The sequence below is a fragment of the Muntiacus reevesi genome, chromosome 19 (assembly GCF_963930625.1).
Source record: "Muntiacus reevesi chromosome 19, mMunRee1.1, whole genome shotgun sequence".
NCBI classification, from domain to species: Eukaryota; Metazoa; Chordata; class Mammalia; order Artiodactyla; family Cervidae; genus Muntiacus; species Muntiacus reevesi.
Window position 1 is genome coordinate 39,338,951 of NC_089267.1, and position 20,629 is coordinate 39,359,579.

Below are 20,629 nucleotides of genomic sequence, written 5' to 3' on the forward strand. Positions count from 1 at the left end.
TTCCTATCAAAAAGACAACTTTGAAGTTTATAAAAAAGATACAACATTCCTGAAAGGCTTGAAAGTTAGTGTATCCACTTAACATTGAAAACTATTTCTCTAGATCAAATCAAATAATAAAGAGAAAAGCTTAGTTGTAAAGTACTTTTAAAAAAATCTCTATAGCACTAGTTTAATTGAATTGTAATTTGTCATTATGCCCCCAGCTTATATATAAGAATCTGCACAATACAAACCTACACTAGTGGCAGGAGTGTTGCTGGGAAAACGTCCACTGGCACCTTTCAGATGTCCCTCTGTGAAGGGCCACGTGCTGTGCTGCGTTTTGTCGCTCACTGACTCTCTGCGAGCCCGTGGACTGAGGCCCGCCAGGCTCCTCTGTCCATGGGGATTCTCCGGGCAAGAATACTGGAGTGGATTGCTATACCCTCCTCCAGGGGATCTTCCCAACCCAGGGATTGAACCCAGGTCTCCCACATTGCAGGCGGATTCTTTGCCGTCTGAGCCCAAGGATGCTGGCATGGGTAGCCTATCTCTTCTCTGGGAAGCCTGTCCCTTCTCCAGGGGATCTTCCTGACTCAGGAATCAAACCAGCGTCTCCTGAATTGCACGTGGATTCCTTACCAGCTGAGCTACCAGGTAAGCCCCATCTTCACTTCTTCTGAAGGACTAACTTGCTTCTATCTTCTAACTTAACTGAATATCCTTTCCCCTCTTTGGCTGAAGAGAGAATGAGTGTTGATTCAATCATTCCATTTTAAGAACTTCGTAGAAGTTTCTGACATGAACTGATAGATACTAACTTTTCCTGTCTTTCAACTTTACTAGTCTCTATTTTCTCTTTGATCTAATTTTTTTAAGTCTATTTAATTCTATTTGTGTGTGTGAGTGGGTGACTGTATATACATATATGTACACATACACACAAAATATTTCTTGGAATCAAGTAAGATATAAATAAATACATACCAAAATTAACTCTTTTTCTATTTCTTTTTAAAGCTTATTTTGTTACCTATTTTGCTTTTAAAAAGGAAATAAAAGAGAAACAGGGAAATAAAATGTCAGCAAGAACTTCAGATAATAAACAGCATGTGCTTGTGCTCTGTCGCTCATTCACGTATGACTCTTTTTAGACCCCATGGACTATAGCCCACCAGGCTCCTCTGTCCATGGGGCTTCCCAGGCAAGAATACTGAAGTGGATAGCCATTTCCTTCTCCAGGGATCTTCCCAACCCAGGGATCGGACCCAGGTCTGGATTCAGATGGTAAACCATCTGAGCCACCAGGGAAGCCCTAAAGAATAAATAGCAGTGCCTCTTAGTTTTGTTAGTTAACAAGTATGTTAGTCAGTTAACAAGTATGCACTGACCACCCATCAGTTCAGTTCAGTCGCTCAGTCATGTCCGACTCTTTGCGACCCCATGAATCACAGCACACCAGGCCTCCCTGTCCATCACCGAATCCCGGAGTTTACTCAAACCCATGTCCATCGAGTCGGTGATGTCATCCAGCCACCTCATCCTCTGTCGTCCCCTTCTCCTCCTGCCCCCAATCCCTCCCAGCATCAGGGTCTTTTCCAATGAGTCAACTCTTCGCATGAGGTGGCCAAAGTATTGGAGTTTCAGCTTCAGCATCAGTCCTTCCAGTGAACACCCAGGACTGATCTCCTTTAGGATGGACTGGTTGGATCTCCTTGCAGTCCACATCACTTACATAGTACTAAATGTACAGAGCAGTATTCTTAGAGAAGGTGGGTTTTTCAATGGAAAAGAAAATTGTCCGGTGTAGGAAAGTAGAAATCTATTTCATAAATACGGAATTAAATGGAATTTGGTGAAGGAAGAAGCAGCGTGACGAAAGCAAACCATCACTGGCCTTAATAAAGCAGTGAAGAAGATTAGAAAATGTATTGCAGAGGCCGCAGCAGTCCAAAATGAAGTGAATATTTAAAAATTTGGATTTGTATTAGGACATGACAGAAATGTAGAAGGTTCAGGGAAGAAACTGATAATACCAAAAGGTATGCAAGATAATTTTTATATCTTCATGTAAATGTGTATAATAATTTGCTGTTTACAGAGTTTCTGCATACATTAAAGCTGAAAGCTGTAAAATTAGATTAAGATGAGGTGCTAGTTATAGTCTATTAAGACCTTCTACAAAGCAATATCCAAATCACAAGATGTTACCATCTAGTAAGTTACTTCCATGTTTAAAAATTCTTTAAAAGGGTGGGAAATACTATTGTTCCTACTGAGCCTTTGATTCATCTATGCTAGCACCTTTCTCTGTTTCCTTCAACTGACTCTTTTGATAATGTATTTTCCAAACCCACCCCTACATCTCTTCCATTTTCTATGTTAGTTCAGGTGATTTCATTGACCCCTTGAGGCTCCAAATTAACACACCCCTATAAATATCTTCCAGGTCTATAACTTCCATACTAGACTTTCAATCATTTGTAATAGCCCTTCTCTTACCTCTGGGATTTCTGTTAAGGGTTCTGCTGTTCCTCTGGTCATCCAAACTGAAAATGTCAGAGCTCTCAGTGACTCGCCTTGGACCTGAGATCCTTCTGTATCCAATCCCACAGATCTCTCTCATATTCATCTGTTCTTTCAATCTATTGTGAAAATTTGGTTTATGTCTCTGGGTGATGAGGCAACTGATGAGGAACTGAAATCCAGTCCATGCTCTCTTTGCTAAGCCATGCACCTTGATGAGGGGAAGCATCCATCAAGAGGAAAGGGCACACTTTTTTCCACATAATGGCATTACTGCTCACTTAGGTCCATGTCCATCTTCAAGGGCAGCTTTATCTAATGCATACAAGGCTCCACATAAGGTAGCAGCAGAGCCAATCCTGTATGTCTTTGCCAGATTATCCCACACAGATCTGCTAAAAAAAATAAGGACTAGTTTGCTTTATGCTGAAGAAGGTTCTCATTCAAACTCTACTAGCTGATAACGCAAGCCCCTTTACCCTGACTTCAACCCTTCTATTCTGCCTGAGTGCACATCACTCTCCTACACATAAGTTCCAGCCAAGACACTTAAATTCTCTAGACAGAGAATTCTGAATCATCAGTTTTTTCCTTTCAGCACTTTAAAGATATTGTTGTACAGTTTTCAGGTTTCCATCACTTTCAATGAGAAGTTGGTCCTTAATTAAATCCTTGTTCCTCTAGCTGCTTTGAAATTTTATCTTTGGTTTTCAATAGTTTGACCATGATGTGCCTAGGAGTGATTTTCTTTGTATCTGCTATCTCAAAGTTTTTTGAGGTTCAAGAATCTGTAAAATTACATCTTTTACTAAATTTCAGCCATTGTTTGTTCAAAAAAAAATTTCTGCCCTACTCTCTCTCCTTTTTCCTTCTGGGATTCCAATGACATATGAGTTAAAACCTTTTGATATAGTTTAAGTCATAAGGCTTTGTTTTAAAAAACCTTTTTCTGTTTCAGATGGCGTAATTTCTCTTCATCTCCAGACCTCCCTCACGGTCCAGTGGTCAAGAATCCACCTGCCAATGCAGAGGACACGAGTTCGGTCCCTGGTCCCTGAAGATTTTATATGGTGAGGGGTAAACAAGCCCACGTGCCTGAAGCTCACTCCCTAGGACCTGTGTGGAGTCTGTGCTCTACAAGAGCCGCCACCTCAATGGGAAGCCTGTGCACTGCAACTAGAGAGAAGCCCCTGCTCCCCGCAACTAAAGAAAGCCCAAGCACAGCAGCAAAGACCCAGCAGAGCCAAAAATAATAAATAAATAATTTTTAAAACTTCTATTGATCTATCTTTAAGTGTACAATCTAGTGTTAAGTACATACGGTGAACTTAAAATTTTTTAGTCTAGAATTTCTAATTTCCAGAAGTCTTAGAACTTTCATTTGGTTCTTTTCTTATAGTTTCAGTTTCTCTGTTATGATTTCCTTTTTGTTCATTCAATACCAGTATATATCTCTTTCATATTGCTGAGTATAAATATAAAAGCTACTTCAAAACCTTTGCCTATAATTCTAACATCTGTATCATTTCAGGTTCAGTTTCTGTTGATTACCTTTTTCTCTTTTAAAATGGGTCAGAGTTACCTATGTCTAGACACATCTAGTAATTTTTTATTATACTCTGGATATTGTGGATGATATGTTGCAGAGACTTGACATTCTTTTATATTCCACCAAAGTATATTGGTTTTGTTGTTGTTGCTATCTGAGCAGATAATTAATCTGGCTAGTCTCAAACTCCCAACTCTGTCTCCTCTGTGATGGGCAGTGACTAAAAATCTCTGTTCAATTTTTTTTTTTAGCCTCAGTTGCACATATATAGTTTAACCCAAGACTTAGGCAGAGTTTATATGAAGAATGTTGGACTCTTTCTCTCATTTCCATAATTTCTCCTCTTATTCTCCAGCTGCTATGGTCACTCTCCTCTGATTCCTCAAGTTAGGAATACTGCAGATTTCCATCTATTTTTAGATAGCCCATAAAAAGTCAACTGTGATCTGCTCTCAGGCAAAAACAAAAAGAAAAACAAAAACTATAAAAATAAGAATTCATCAGAGTCAATATTGTCTCCATGTGTGGATAGTGCTCCACCTTCTCCGTGCTTTTGGTTGCTCAATAATGCCTTCCAGATAATTATTTTTTAGATTTTGTCCAGAGTGACAATTGTGATCTATAGGTCGGTTGGTCAGACAGGAGATCCTCTGTTATTAGTGGAAGGAGGACCCTTCGGGGTCTTCAAATCTCTAAATATACTCTGAAATTTTCTACCTCTGTGTTTTTTCATAGGAGCATAAAACCTCAGAGGAGGAAAAGATCACAAAAGTTGCCCTCATTATCCCTAATCCTCAGGAACGACGGAACAGCCACCCCTCAGGCCCTGCCCCTCTGCTCCTGCACCGGCAGCGTCTCCAACCCTGCAGCCTTCAGTACTCAGTCCCGCTCTGACCACCTACAGGAGTCTGGTCGTACAGGCCCTATGGTACCAATTATAACCTGCCTCACACTTTATATTCTCCTCATACTTTCTCCTCTAAACTAAGTGGTGACCGACTCTTATTCACCTACCTACCGCACCTAGAACTATGTCAGCTTTCCATTCAGTACAGTAGGTTTCACTTTTCACATTTTCAGTCAACTGTGGTGAACCCTGGTCTGAAAACATTAAATGGAAAATTCCAGAAATAAACAATTCATAAGTCTTTAAACTGCACATTGTTCTGTGTAGTGTGATGAAATCTTGCACCATCCAGTTCAGAATGTGAATCTCACCTTGGTCAGGGGTATCCCGCCCAGTAGTCACTTAGCAGCCATCTCAAGTATCAGATCAACTCTCTGGATACCCCAGTGCTTATGCTGAAGTAACCCTTATTTTACTTAATAATGGCCCCAAAGTGCAAAAGTAGTGATGTTGGTAATTCAGATATACTAAAGAGAAACCATAAGGTGCTTCCTTTAAGTGAAAACATAAAAGTTCCCGACTGAATAAGGAATGAAAAAAATTTTATACTGAGGTTGCTAAAATCTACAGTAAGAATGAATCATCTCCTTGGGAAATTGTGAAGGAAAAAGAATTTCATGCTAACTTTGCTGCTGCATCTTAAACTGTAAAAGTTACAGCCATAGTGCATGACAAGTACCTAGTTAAGATGGAAAAGGCATTATATTTGTACAATAAGATACTTTGAGAAAGAGACCATATTCTTAAAACTTTTATCATAGTTGTTGTTGTTTAGTCACTAAGTTGTGTCTGACTCTTTTGCAACCTGGTGGATAATTAACCTATTTTATTATTAGTTACTGTTGTTATTGTCTTACTATGCCTAATTTATATAAATTAAATTTTATCATAGATATGTATGTGTAGGAAAAACAATTGTATATATAGTATTCATGGTTTCAGGCACCCACCCAGTCTTAATTGCAAGTATCAAATACGTTTCAGGATTGGAACATATCCGCCACAGGTAGAGGGGGACTACTGTACTCAGTGAATATCTATTGAATGACTGGGGGAAAGGGCTATAAATATTAATATAAAATGGGTAGGACTCTCTCTGCTACCCTGCTTTAAAGATTACTCCAATAACTAGCATGTTGGCTTATTTATTTAGCAAGTTTCCTTCCTGAAAGGATAACATTCTCAAGAGGAGCTACTATTTGCCTATCCACTAGAACATGCTGGTGAAAGTTGTAACCTTTTCCAGAGTTTACTGCCCCATTAGTTTTCCTAAAACATTGTTTTATGTACCATATTCTGCTCAAAACCTCTGCAGATGACTCTCTGTGAATCAGATTAAGAAGTCTATGTTGTAAAGTGATTGGCCTCCAACTAATAAAATAATATTTAAAAAAAAAAAAAAAGAAGAAGTCTATGCTCCTCTGCCTGGTTTTATGGCCAATCTGTCTGGGATTTTCATTCTTACTTCCCTTTTCTCGCCAACATGGCACTCTGCTCTCATTAGGCAAGTATCTTCTCTTCCCCCTGTAACATTGCTGCTCGCCTTCAGATCATTTTCAGTCTGCTCATCTGAATTCTACTTGTCTTTCAAGGTCAAGACCACTTTTCTCCTTAAATCTCATGTTTCCTCAGAGCCTTCCTAATTCTTATCATCCTGACCTCCTATGTACTCATAATATGTATTTAAAGAGCACAGCTCTTTAAAATAGACTGTTATAGCTGAAAAGAGTGAAAGAAATTAGCTGATCACGTCATGCATTTTACAAATGCAGTACTTGCATTTATACAGTACATGTACAGGTACAGTACTTGCACCCAGAGAGATTAAGTGACCTAAGGCCACTCAGCTACACACAGTATCTGAGTAACAACTGGGATTCCTATTTCTTGATTCAGCTAGGCCTCTTTCCACTCTGCTGCATTGTTTGGCATTTGATTCATGCTATTTCCCTCATTAAATTGTAAACTCTTTGAAAGAAACTCCTTCCACTCCTTTTATGTTCCTCATAACACAGTGGCATATTGATACGGAGGCCACTTAAAAAATAGCTGCTGACCACTGAATCATTGTAGGAAACTTGGGAGGGAAACCTTACAAAACGTATGCTTTTTGATTAATAATAGAGTTGAGTAGTACGTGATCCTTGACAACAAGCAATGTTGTTCTGGTTCTATAAGAATGAAGTCACTAGGCGTGGTAGTTGCTGACTTTAACACGCTCTGAAAGGAGTTCAGGGTGGAGGTCAGGACGGAAGCACTCTGTGCTCTGGGAAAACTGGCAGCACAGGCCCTCAGATGGATATTTTTGGGAAAAAATTTTATGAACTGAATTTCTTGCATCTTCTCATACTTAGAAAAGCATGAAAATCATTAACAGAGGCATCTGCTCCTCAAGACTAACAGCAACCTTGGTGTATGCTTAATTGCACATATCCTCGTAGCCAAAATTACATATGTATTGATCTAGCCCTTACCTCTTCGGAGCAGTCCCTCAGGGCTATCTGAGAAGCTGTCTCCAGGCTATAGTCCTCAGGAATTCCCCAAATAAAACTGAACTCACAGCTCTCACATTGGGCTCTTTTTCTACTTGATACCCTAAAATATGTGGAAATCTCGTGATTTCATAATACTATCCCTCACTTCTAGTTTTTTCTCAAAATCTTATCTTCACAAGTTATTTTAAGAAACAAAACAGTATATTCTAACAATTCTCCTACTTCTTTCTATAAAATATTTACATCTCAAAGTAATGTCTAGTGAGATGTACCTTACTGAATATTTTAATTAGCAATGTAGGAAGTAATTACTAATTTTGAGTTAACTGAGCCAATCTAGGTGACGGTACTATGAAATAGATCAAATCATGTACTTTACAATGAGAAACAGAAAAACTTTAAAATTACAAATCAAAGGAACACTTGGTTAAACAATTTTTGGATAAAAAAAAATAATCAAGCCAATTGGAGGTTGGCATTAGGAAAACCACCAGTGTTAGAGCTCTTTTAAAAAATCAAACAAGTACTTTTAAAGTGTTTTATAGTCATGTTAATTGATTGGCCTAGATTTTCCTAACCCTTTACCCATCATTTCATTACACAGGTCTTCTGTTTAAGGAACTATTCCCAACTATTACTTAGGGCTATGATACATGCATTATTAAAAGCCAAGTGAGCCCATGTACTTTAAATTTTCATTTTACAAAGTTAATAACCTCTTTAATTTAAATTTTTAATTCACACTTCTTAAGCATTGTCTGAACAGTAGACACACTCCTTCCAAAGACCAAAGCAAGTATTAAGTACTAGTTTGTCAGGCTTTCCTAGAGTAGAAGTGATTTTGAGAGGAATATGAGGAGTTGCATCTACTACTAGATCTGAGCCTCAAAATAATTTTATTTCTAAGGAAAACAAAGGACATGTTGAAGGTATACAGTTCTTAGCACACTTCCTCTTCCCTTGAGACCTCCTGGGAATCCTGAAGCAACTTCTCTCCAGTTACAGAGACTGAATACACTTTAAATTATTTAAGTTAGCAACATGACATAAATATAATTCAAGAAAATGAAAGCAAATTTTCTCCCTAAGAGAGGTTTCAAGCAGCTGTGTCTGAGAAGTCCATGGCCTGAAGAGCTTAAATTTTTTGTTGTCATATTTGCTGCATCAGCTAAGGAGATGTTCTTACTCCAGTCTAGGAACAGAAGCTGAGCAGGACTACTTAGTTTCACAATGTGTGTGAAAACTTCCCATGTGAAGAAACTAGGAAAAGGTGCTCTCTCCACCCAGTTTTTCTCCAGTCCTTCAGATTATTTTTATCTCCATTTACATCATGAAAATGACCACTATTACTCTAAGTGGCCACAGTTTTCTAATTTCTAATCTAGCCCCTTTTAAATGGGCATTTCTATTAAAGTCCTTTTTCCTTTAAAATAGTAAACACATACACACACAACATAACTTTTAACCCAATATATAGTTATTCCCCTGGAAAAGACTAATTATCACAAACAATTAGTAAAAACTGATCTTTCAGTCTAACTTCCAACCTTATAGCAAATTCTTATTCTTTCCTTTTTAAAATTTCAGGACAATTATGTAGATTCAGGTTAAAAGTTACTAGTATATACCTTAACTTTTTAAATCAAATTATGGTATGGGTCAATTACGACATTTTATTCCAAAAACCTTCCTCATAATCCGGAGGGCCAATATGAAACAGTTGGGTTCAGGTATGTATGTTGAAACTTACCATCTTACTGCATATGTCCTAAATTCCTTCTCACACATTTAATTGCACCCCTCAAACTGGCACAGCAAGGCAAGCAAGGGTTTGTAGGGAGAATTCAGGATTAGATAAATGGTTAGATAAGATGATTTTCAAGGTGACTTTCAACACCAACACTATGACTTTTTACCTAAAAGGTCAATTGGGAACGAGGTCAGGGAAACAAAGGACAGAAAGACCTAAGACTCATTTTTGACATTGGATTTACCTCCCTCCCTATAATAATTTGACCCATTCTCTACTCAGCTCTTTGGAATCTCATTTCTGCCCTCCCTGTTCCCTATGCTTTGCAGGGTGATAGTCTGCCTTATTCGGACAGAGGTCAGAGTATCTGGGGAACAGACACACATGGATCAGCCATGTTACCAGAATGGTTTTGCTGCCAGGAAGGTAAACAGCCAAGGAGATTCTTGGGCTGCCTCAGCTCTGGTGATTAATGCCCTTATTCCCTGATGCTAATCACCACCACTGGCATCCAAACACCATCAGCCTTGACTCTTGGCCAAACAGTGGAGATAAAAGCTATTCATCCTTTAGTATTTAGAGAGCGTACCAGGTACACAAACCAGAAGTAGTCCCTATTCGGTGGTTTCATTTGGAATACAGCAAATGAAATAGAAACAGAACAAAGAATGAGAAGGGAAACCTCTTTTAGCAACACTTCCCAAGAGATTCTGTTTGATACAGTTTGATAAGTCTAACAATATACAAATTAATATGATATAATCAAGACTAATAGACAGTTGAAAAGCAAAACACATATCTGAAGGATCTCCATTCCTTGAATACCAAAGAAGAAAGCTAATGAACAAAAAGTTCACAGTGAACAACGTATACATCCATGCATATGCATCAACTGATATATTTTTCTGCTCAGACTTTTTGCAAACACACCTGGCCACCTGTCATTATTTTTAAGACACAAATAACAAACTACTCTTGCAAACAGTTACTTGTGAGCACAGTTATCAGTTGAGGAAACAATTTTCTGCAGGTGTAAAAATTACATTTCTCAATAAGGAAAATTTGGGTATAGTCAGTTCACTCATTAAGCCTTTAGAATTCAGTTTTGGTTCCCTTTCTTTGAATAGAGGGTACTTTCATTTTAGGTTCACAGAAATTTAACTCTAAAGAAAGTAGTTCCCAAACTTTTTGGTTTCAGGGTTCCCTAACACTCTTAAAAATTACTGAAGAACCCATAAGCTTTTGCTTATGCGGGTTATTTCTCTCAATATTTACTGTATTAGAAATGAAAACTGAGAAAATTCTAAAATATTTATTAATTTATTTAGAATAGCAATGATAGAAAAAAATAGCAATGATAAAACTTATATTCAACCTATAAAAATAACAGAAATAACATTTTTGTGAAAATAATTATATTTTCTAAAATGAAAACAATTTTGTAAGAGGAATAGCATTTTTTTAATACTTTTTGCACATTTTTTTAATGCCTGGCATGACAGAAGATAGTGGAATTCTCATACCTGCTTCTATAGTCAAACTACTGTGACATGTTGCTTTGGTTGAACCAACCTTAGGTTGGTTGAAGAAAATCTAGCCTCACACAAATATGTAGTGGAAAAGGGAAAAGTATTTTAATAGCTTTATTAGATAAATGTGGATTTTCTTCTTTGCTGCTATATGAAAACTCAATAAGAACTTCCTTCCAAAGAGCTCACTGTGGAAAAAGGAGGAAAAGGGTAACTTTATTGTAGAAAAGCCCAACAAACACAACATCAGACAAGTGTGATCAAGGTTAATATCAACAGTGGTAAGTCATGTTAATAATATGTACCTTTGATATGATCTGATGAAAATAACACTTGACCTCTGTGATCTTCCTCCTGAAGTCCACATTTCCAGTCAAAATAGGAGAAAACACCAGACAAATCTCAATTGACAGACATTCTACAAAATAACTGACCTCAAAATTGTCAAGGGTCATCAAAAACAAGGAAAATCTGAAAAACTGTTACAACCAAGAGGAATCTAAGGAGGCATGATGACTAAAGGTAATGTGGTGCCCTGGATGGGATCCTAGAACAGAAAATGAATACTGGGTAAAAACTAAGGAAATCTGAATAATATATGGACTTTAGTTAACAGTATCAATATAGGGACTTCCCTGGTGGTCCAGTGGTTAAGAACTGGCCTTCCAACACAGGAGATGCAGGGGTGATTCCCAGTCAGGAAACTAAGATCCCACACGCCACAGGACAACTAAGCCCAAGCCACATAACTACCAAGACTGTGTACTGTGCAACTGAGACTCGATGCAGCTAAATAATAAATGAATAAATAGATAAAATAATAATAATATCAATACTGGCTCATTAATAACAACGAATATACCATAGAAATGTATGATGTTAATAACGGGAAGCTGGATTGGGGAGTATATGGAAACTCTCTGGACTACCTTCTCAATTTTTCTGTAAGTTTAAAACTGTTCTAAAAAATAAGTCTATTTAAAATTTTTTTAAAATTTGACAAGAAGTAAATTTTAAAATGACAGTTGTAGTGTAGAATATGAAACAATATTAGCACAGTTTCAAAATTCTGTTATATTAAAATCCGTTAATCTTTCTTCCATTTTAAATGGACCTTCATTGTACATGATTCTGTAAGAGTGTACATTGGTTACTGGAAAATATTCATTCAAAGAGTTATGGATATCTTCTTTAATTATATAATACCAGAACTTTGTTAATATCACCATCAATCTTATCAGGAAAAAAAAATACTTAAGAACTGGGAAGAGATACCAAGCTCATGGTGGCAGCAACAAGTTTTCCAAAATTCTACTTTTCATTGTTTGCTCAAATTTTATCATTGGCAACAAATACTGGTAATTGCTTTCTTCAAGTGAAAGAAGTGAACTTTTTACTTTATTCATTTTCAAGAAAATGTCTGTTAAACACTGTGAGAAAATGTCTGCCAAACCTGAATAACCATAGTCTGTCACTTATCCTTCCAAGTGAAAATGGTGTTCCATGAAAAAAGTAGGTAGTTTAGCTAACAAATCAAACAACTGCACAAATGCTTTTACTAAAGACAACCCTCATATTTGGAATACAGCAGAAGAACTTTATGTATTCTTCCTTCATGACAATGAATATTAAAAAGACATGTTCTCAACAGTTGAGATTTAACAATATTAATCATTTTTACTGCTTCTTCAAGGACATTTTAGAGTGGAACTCTAAGTACATGGGCAATGAAGAATATAACATTGTTTGGTGCCATTGCCTTGATTCATGCTAAAGCACCAGCAGTTTTATCCACCATTGCTTTTGCACTATTACTGCAAATGTCACCACAATGGAAAAGGCAAATAGTATCCTAGTATTATTATAGAGAGGTTTGACCTCCAGGACCTCTTAAAGTGTCTCCAGCCCGTAGACTTCTAAGAATCACACTTCAAAAACCACTGACTTAACTAATGATATTTCTGACTTCTCCATTACCCTGTGATTAAACCAAGTAACTATGTCAAGGAAAGGAAAGAAAATCCTAAAGTTCATGTCATGTCTGAAGAAATGAGTTTGCTCCACTTTCCTTTACCACAGCTCTAATGTGGAGGGAGTGACAGGGAACAAAGATCATTCAAACATATTCTCTTTTACCTTCCCACAGTTCTCCAAGGCAAGACTTCCCAACTTTTTTCATATCATGATTGGGAGGAAAAAAATGATATTTTTTACTAAGGAGTAAAGGAATGAGGCTGCCTAAGGCTTGAGGTCCCTATCCTGAAGGCACAGGCCCAAGGTTGCCTTTAGGAGGATGGAGAGATCAGTAGCTGGGCCCATTCCCAGGGGGCATGCCAAGGTATGTGAGTTGGACAGTTCCACACCAAGGTTCTAACAGGAGAGGCGTGTCTCTCAGACTGGAGGCTATCTGCTCCCCAGCCAGTTTCATGTTTTACATAAGGCTTAAGGTTTAGCTCAGATGTGACAATTCACAAAGTACCTGATTGTACTTCATGATAGAACCGGAATTATATTAAAGATTTGATGTAGAGTTTTTCCAGAACAGTATTTCAGATATACTGTAGTGATTAAGAGCACAGAATCTGACTCCTAGACTACCAAGGAGTTCAAGTCTTGGGCTCTGCTACTGACTAGCTATGTGACCTTGGGAAAGTAACTTAATATCTTGGTGCCCCAATTTCTCCACCTATAAATTGGGATCATAGTACCTACTTATTGTAAGTATTAAATTAATTAATACATATAAAGTACTTAGAATGATGACTGTACATGGTAATGTTTGCTACTATTACTATGAAGGTATTAAAGGGTCTTCTAATTGAGACTGTTTCTCTGGGCAGGATAGTGTTGAACTGTAGATCTGCAGAGAATGGGAATCCCACAGGTACCAAAAGACCAGATGTTAACTTGCAGAATTCCCAGTGGAGCTGGGAGGGGTACAGGAGTCCTCTTCCTGCAAAGTATTCAATATCTGAACTGACATAGTTTTAAGGGTTGCAAAGAAATGCAAAATCATCATACCAAGAAAATACTAAAAAACAAACTTTAAAATGTACCCCTTCACGAAATAACAAAGATCAGCATGGAAATAAATAAAATAGAGCCTACAAAGACAATAGAAAAGATCGATAAAACTAGGAACTGGTTCTTTGAAAACATAAAATTCACAAACCTGTAGCTAGATTCACCAAGAGAAAAAGAGAGGACTTAAATAAATAAAATCAGAAATTAAAGAGGAGACATTACAATTGATACCACAGAAATACAAGGGATCAAAGAGACTATTATGTGTACACAGCGGTATTGTTTACAATAACCAAAACATGGGGACAACCTAAATGTCTGGCTGATGAATGGATAAAGAAGATGTGGTCCCTATAGATAATGAAATACTACTCAATCATAAAAAACAGGAAAATAATGCCATTTGCAGCAATATAGATACAACCAGAGATTATCACATTAAGTGAAGTAAGTCAGAAAGAGAAGGACAAATACCATATGATATTACCTATATGTGGAATCTAAAATATGGCACAAATAAACATATCCACAAAACAGAAACAGACTCACAGACACAAAGAACAGACTTGTGGTTTCAAAGGGGGAGGGGGAGAGGGATGGGGAGGACTGAGAGTGTGGGATTAGCAGATGTAAACTACCATAGATAAGGTGGATAAATAACAAGGTCCTACTATATAGCATAGGGAACTATATTCAATATCCTGTGATATAATGGAAAAGAATTTTTTTTTAAAGGAATGTGTACATGTATTTGAGTCACTTTGCTGTATAGCAGAGGTTGGCACAGCATTGTAAACCAATTATACTTCAATTTAAAAATTAAATTAAAAAGAGACTCTTATGAACAATTATACACCAACAAATTTGACAACCTAGAAGAAATGAATAACTTTCTAGAAGCATACAATGTACCAAGACTCAATCATGAAAAAAATATAGCATATTTAGCAGTGAAATTGAATCAAAAATCAAAAACCTCCCCAAATCAAAAACCAGACAGTTTCACTGGTGAGTTCTATGAAGCATTCAAAGAAGAATTAATACCAACACTTCCCAAACTTTTCTAAACAATACAAGAGGTAAAACTTCCAAATTCATTTCACAAGGCTGGCATTATCCTGATACCAAAACCAGACAAGGATGTCATAAGAAAAGAAAATTACAGGTCAATACCCCTTGATGGCTTCCCACGTGACTGGGTGGTGAAGAATCTGCCTGCAATGCAGGAGACACAGGTTCGATCCCTGGGTTGGGAAGATCCCCTAGAGGAGGAAACGCCAACCCATTCCAGTATTCTTGCCAGGATAATCACACAGACAGAGAAACCTGGTGGGCTACAGTCCATGTGGTCACAAAGAATCAGACATAACTGAGCATGCATATCCCTGGTGAACATAGATGCAAAAATCTTGAACAAAATACTAGCAAACCAAGTTCAACAATACATTAAAAGGATCACACAATATTAAAATGGGATTGGGATTTATTCCAGTTATGCAAGGATGGTTCAACATGTGCAAAGTAGTCAATTTGGACACACTAAATTAACAAAATGAAGGATATAAATTATTTAATGATCTCAAGAGACTCAGTAAAAAGCATCTGAACAAAATTCAAGAGTCATTTATGATAAAAATTTTCAACAAAGTGGATACAGAGGTAATGTAACTTATTATAGTAAAGGTCAAATATAATAAGCCCGTAGCTAACATTAGACTCGATGGCAAAAAGTTAAAAGTTTTTCCTCTCAGATAAAGAACAAGATAAAGATGCCCACTCCCAGAACTTTCATTCAACATAGTACTGCAAGTTCTAGCCAGAGCAATTAAGCAAAAAAAAGTAAAAGGCATCCAAATTGAAAGGGAAGAAATAAAACTGTCACTGTTTGCAGATGACATGCCATATATAGAACACTCTAAAGACTCCACCAAAAAACTGTTAGAACTAATAAAAAGAATTCAGCAAAGTCATGGGATACAAAATCATATACAAAAATTTATTATGTTTCTATATATTAATAATAAACTATCAGAAACAGAAATTAAGAAAACAATCTTATTTACAATTGCATCAAAAAGAATAAAATACTTGAGAATAAATTTAACTAAGAAGAGGAAAGACCTATTTGCTGAAAACTACAAGAGATTAATGAAAGAAATTAAAGAAGATACAAATAAATGAAAGGATAGTCCATGCTTATGGATCAGAAGAATTAATATTGTTAAAATGTCCACACTACCCAAAGCAGTCTATAGATCCAATGCAATCCCTATCAAAACTCCAATGGTATTTTTCATAAAAATAGAACAAACAATCAAAAAATTTATCCAAAGAAGAGCCTGAATACCCAAAGAAATCTTGAGAATTTCTGTAGGCTATAGGCATCATGCTCCTCAATTTCAAACTATATTACAATGCTATAGTAACCAAAACAGTATAATATTTGTATGAAACCAGGTACATAGATTAATGGAACAGAACAGAGAACCAGAAATAAATCCATGTATATGGTCAATTAATTAATGACAAAGGAGCCAAGAACATAAAATAGGGAAAGGACAGTCTCTTCATTAAATGGTGTGAAAAGGGGACAGCCACATGCAAAAGAATGAAACTTGATCATTATCTTACCCCATACACAAAAATTAACTCAAAATGGATTGAAAAATTGAAGATAACACCTGAAACCATAAAACTCTTAGAAAAAAACATGGGCAGTAAGCTCCTTAACCTAGGCCTTGGTGATGTTTTTTAAATCTAGCACCAAAACCAAAAGCAACAAAATCAAAAATAAAGTGGGAATACGTCAGACTAAAAAAACTTCTGCACAGTAAGGGAAACCATCAGCAAAGTGAAAAAGCAACCTATTGAATGGAAGAAAATTTGCAAATCATACATCTGATAAGGGGTTAATATCCAAAATATATGAAGAACTCATCCAATAGCAAAAAATAAATAAATAAATAAAATCCAATTTTAAAACGGGCAGATGATCTAAACAGATATTTTTCCAAAGAAAATATAGATGGCCATCAGATACATGAGATGTGTAACGTCACTAATCCTCAGGGAAATACAATTCAAATCCACAGTGAGATATCACCTTATGTCAGTTGGAACAGCTAGCATAAAAAAGACAAGATGTAAGTGTTGGTGAGGGTGTAGAGAAAAAGGAGCCTTGAACACTATTGGTGGGAATGTAAATTGGCGCAAACACTACTGAAAACGTTATGGAGGTTCCTCGAAAAATTAAAAATAGAACTACCACATGATTCAGCAATTCTACTTTTCAGTATTTATCTGAAGAAAATAAAGACTTGAAACTTGAAATTATAATATGCATCACATAATCACTGCAGCATTATTTACAATAGCCTAGACATGGAAACAATCTAAGTGCCAGTCAATGAATGAAAGAAATGTGGTATACCTACACACTGAAATATTATTCGGCCATAAAAAAGAATGGAATCTTGCCATTTGCAACAACATGGATTGACCTTGAGGGCATTATGCTAAGTGAAGTAAGTCAGAGAGAGAAAGACAAATACTGCATGATCTCACTTATATGTGGAATCTAAAAACACAAAAACAAAAACAAACCAAAAAAATACAAAAACAAAACAAGAAAACAAGCTGATACCTACAGACAGCAGATTGGTGGTGTGAGGGATGGGGCTTGGGAATTGGGAGAAATGGGTGAAAGAGGTCAAAAGGTACAAACTTTCAGTTATAAAATAAATAAGTCATAGGGATATAATGTATAGCATGAGAATTATAATTAATATTATATTGCATATTTGAAAGTTGCTAGTAGATCTTAAAAATTCTCATCACAAGAAAAAAAATTTTTTTAACTATATAAGGTAATAGGTGTTAACTAGACTTACTGTGGAGGTCATTTTGCAATGTATAAAAATATTGAAATCACTATGTTGTACACCGGAAACTAATATGTTAGTAGGTCAGTTATACTTCAATTAAAAGATATATAATCCTTCCTAAACTTGCATCACAGCTTAATACTAGCTTAATCCAATCTATCATGTCAATATTCAATGTCAGTCATCCAGTCTGATGTAGTAAGTATCCCACAATTACAATACAGATATAAAGCAAATGTATTCAAGCTAAGTCACTGACAAATGAAGATCTAGCCAACTTGAAGAAGAAAAAACTCAACAAGGACAATGACACCATAAGAACTTTAAAAGAAAGTAACTGAAATATTCATGAATTAAAACAGGGCTTTCCACGTACTCAAACAACCAAATTATGAAACATAGATATACTACTTTATCATCCTAAAATTTTGTCAAGAAAGGTATGCCAAAAAATAAATAGCAATTTGTTCATTGTTTATTTTAGGAATTTAGTTCTTAGTTGCTATTATAATCCATATTTTTGTCAAATAAGATAAAAATAATTATTTTTATGTATCTTAATTTTTCAAGGTAATGTTCCAATCACTCTTCTTCCTCACAACTCCCATACAGCAGACTATGAAGATTTTAGTCTCTGATTATGAAGATTTTAGTCTCTGATTAGTGACTTTTTCCTGGTACTAAGTATTCTGAAATAATGAGCACATAGAAAAAAAAGAGATAAAAACTCAGTAGTTGCTCTAAAGGACCTACCTTTGCCCTACTACCCCAAGACACAATTGATCTGTCCTTCCCTTTCCTCACTAGGTCCCCTTCTATGGAAGTAGGATAAGCTTCTCAGATATATATGATTTTTCTCAAGTTTATTTCTCGAGCAAAGTAAGCAAAACTTAAATGGAAGCCATAATAAAATTATGCCTAAAGATACTAGGTTATTAGGATCTTGATGAGATTAATCCAATAGAAGTATGAAGGATCCATATCACCCAGAATGACTTTCATAACCAGACAATGACATTATCAACCTGTCCAAGGATTCTAATTCATCCTAGTCATTATGGGTCTTGAAGTGTTTTATTACTATGATAATATCTATAGATTGGATTCATCTCTCTGGGTTGAAAATTACAAATTTAGAAATAATGAAGTTACTAGTTTTTAAGAAAAGTAGTCATAAAATGGCTAGCAAGTATAAAAAATATTTTCTCTTCTCCCTAAAAAATAATTCCTCTTTAGCTACCTAAAAGTCAAGATAAATCAGAGAGACCAGTTGGAATGATAAATTATACATGACAACAAGGTATTATGCTTAAAGTTATATTTAATTGACTTTGTTTTTCTTAAGATTTCTGGTCAACTAAATACTCATTGAGTACTGAGAATTCCCAGAGCTTTTAAAAGAAAGAATTCATATCTATAATTAATCTGTAATCAATGTCTCTCTCATTTATATGACAATGTATGTATATAATTTTTTCTCTGTTGGACATACTGTTACATAGTACAGATGTCACAGCTATAAAAATTCACTTTCCTTAACCTGACCCAAATAGGTCAGATATTGTAACAATAAGAGAGGATCCATGAGAACAAGGAATGGAAACTCTTTTACATCATACTTCCTGGATCATGGTAGTATTACATCATCTTCCTGTCCCCACATACTAACCTCATCTCTTTTTTTAAAAAAATTTTTCTTACATTTGACTTTTACACAATATGCCTAAAGCCCATCTTAGTTTTGCTTCCAGCAATAGTTGACAGCACTCTCTGTATTTCTAATTTTGTGTTAGAGCCCTTCTAAGTGTAAATTTTGTGCCAATATCTATAAAAAGCACATAGGCATAAACAAATGAGTATTTCTCTTAATGAGACTAATAAACCAGTTCTGACTTGGTAAACTGTATTTTAAAATTTGAAACAGGCACAGAGGAAAATATGAAGTATTTTAACATGTGAAAAGGCCACTGAGTCTGAACGTGTCTGGATACTCACTCTCTCACACAGCTCTTCAAATGTGCAGTCGGCAACGGTTCCACAGGCTTTATTCAGCCGCAGCTCTCTGCCTTGCACTTTTAGAATCCTTGGTCTAGTTACTATGGGAACATGAACAAAGACTCAATCTTGTCTGGATAATTACTATAAAATTCATCTCTTACAGATAGGAAATGCATAGCTTGATGAATAATAGCACATGATTCAACACATAAATTAGACAAAATGCTGATACAATGACTGCCACTTGAGCGTGGCATCAACCCATATACAGCAATGGAACTTATTAATTGGTCAGTGGAGATTGGGCATTGTGTTCTAAATGTATTCTCTTTCAAGAGAAATTAACTTACGTACAATCATTTTGTTTCTGAGCCAGCTCATCAAACAACTTATCCATGACAGCCTCCACATCAGCTTCACTTGTGCTACAGTGAAAAGAATAATAGAATATGAAATTAATAACACTTGAAGCCAACATCAAACAGCTGCCTGAGCCTGCTTAGCTTTTTGCCTATAAAAAAAAGAACAGGATGTTATGCTCTAAATACAAACATTAGATTTAGAATACACTTAAAAGCAGAGAATATTAACTCTCAGGTAGATGATTCTGCCTTATTTGCATACACTGAAAGACTTCTGTGCTTCTGGCTGTTTCCAGTAATGAGACGATACAGGCAGAGTAAATCCATTAATACTATGTGTACACAATGAGAAGAAAGACTTCTGGCTCTCTCTTGCATGCAAAACAAGAACAAATAGACAAGGCAGTCAAGGATCCAGCAAAGTATCCTTTGAAATCTCTACTGAGAGGGTACATGTGAAATTAAATATTGAAGCTGCCTTTTAAAAAAATCAAGTCAAACCACTGACTGAGAGGATCAAACATCCAGAATTAAATTACCTGCTTCAAAATACCAACTTGATCTGCACATCAATAACTTTATCAGACTTCGAATACAAGGACAATTACAGACCACACAGTTTC

At 36.1% G+C, this 20,629-nt stretch overlaps 1 protein-coding gene across 3 annotated transcripts in view; it reads right to left on the reverse strand.

The window, feature by feature from the left end:
* The window catches only part of AFG1L (AFG1 like ATPase), a 237,506-nt gene that overhangs the window by 22,354 nt on the left and 194,523 nt on the right, over positions 1-20,629 (reverse strand). For all 3 annotated transcript variants that reach the window (XM_065911302.1, XM_065911301.1, XM_065911303.1), the window contains 2 exons: positions 19,999-20,069; positions 19,642-19,742 (listed from right to left, as the gene is read on the reverse strand). In XM_065911302.1, the coding sequence (XP_065767374.1) occupies positions 19,642-19,742; positions 19,999-20,069 (172 nt within the window). The remainder of the gene's footprint in view (positions 1-19,641; positions 19,743-19,998; positions 20,070-20,629) is intronic.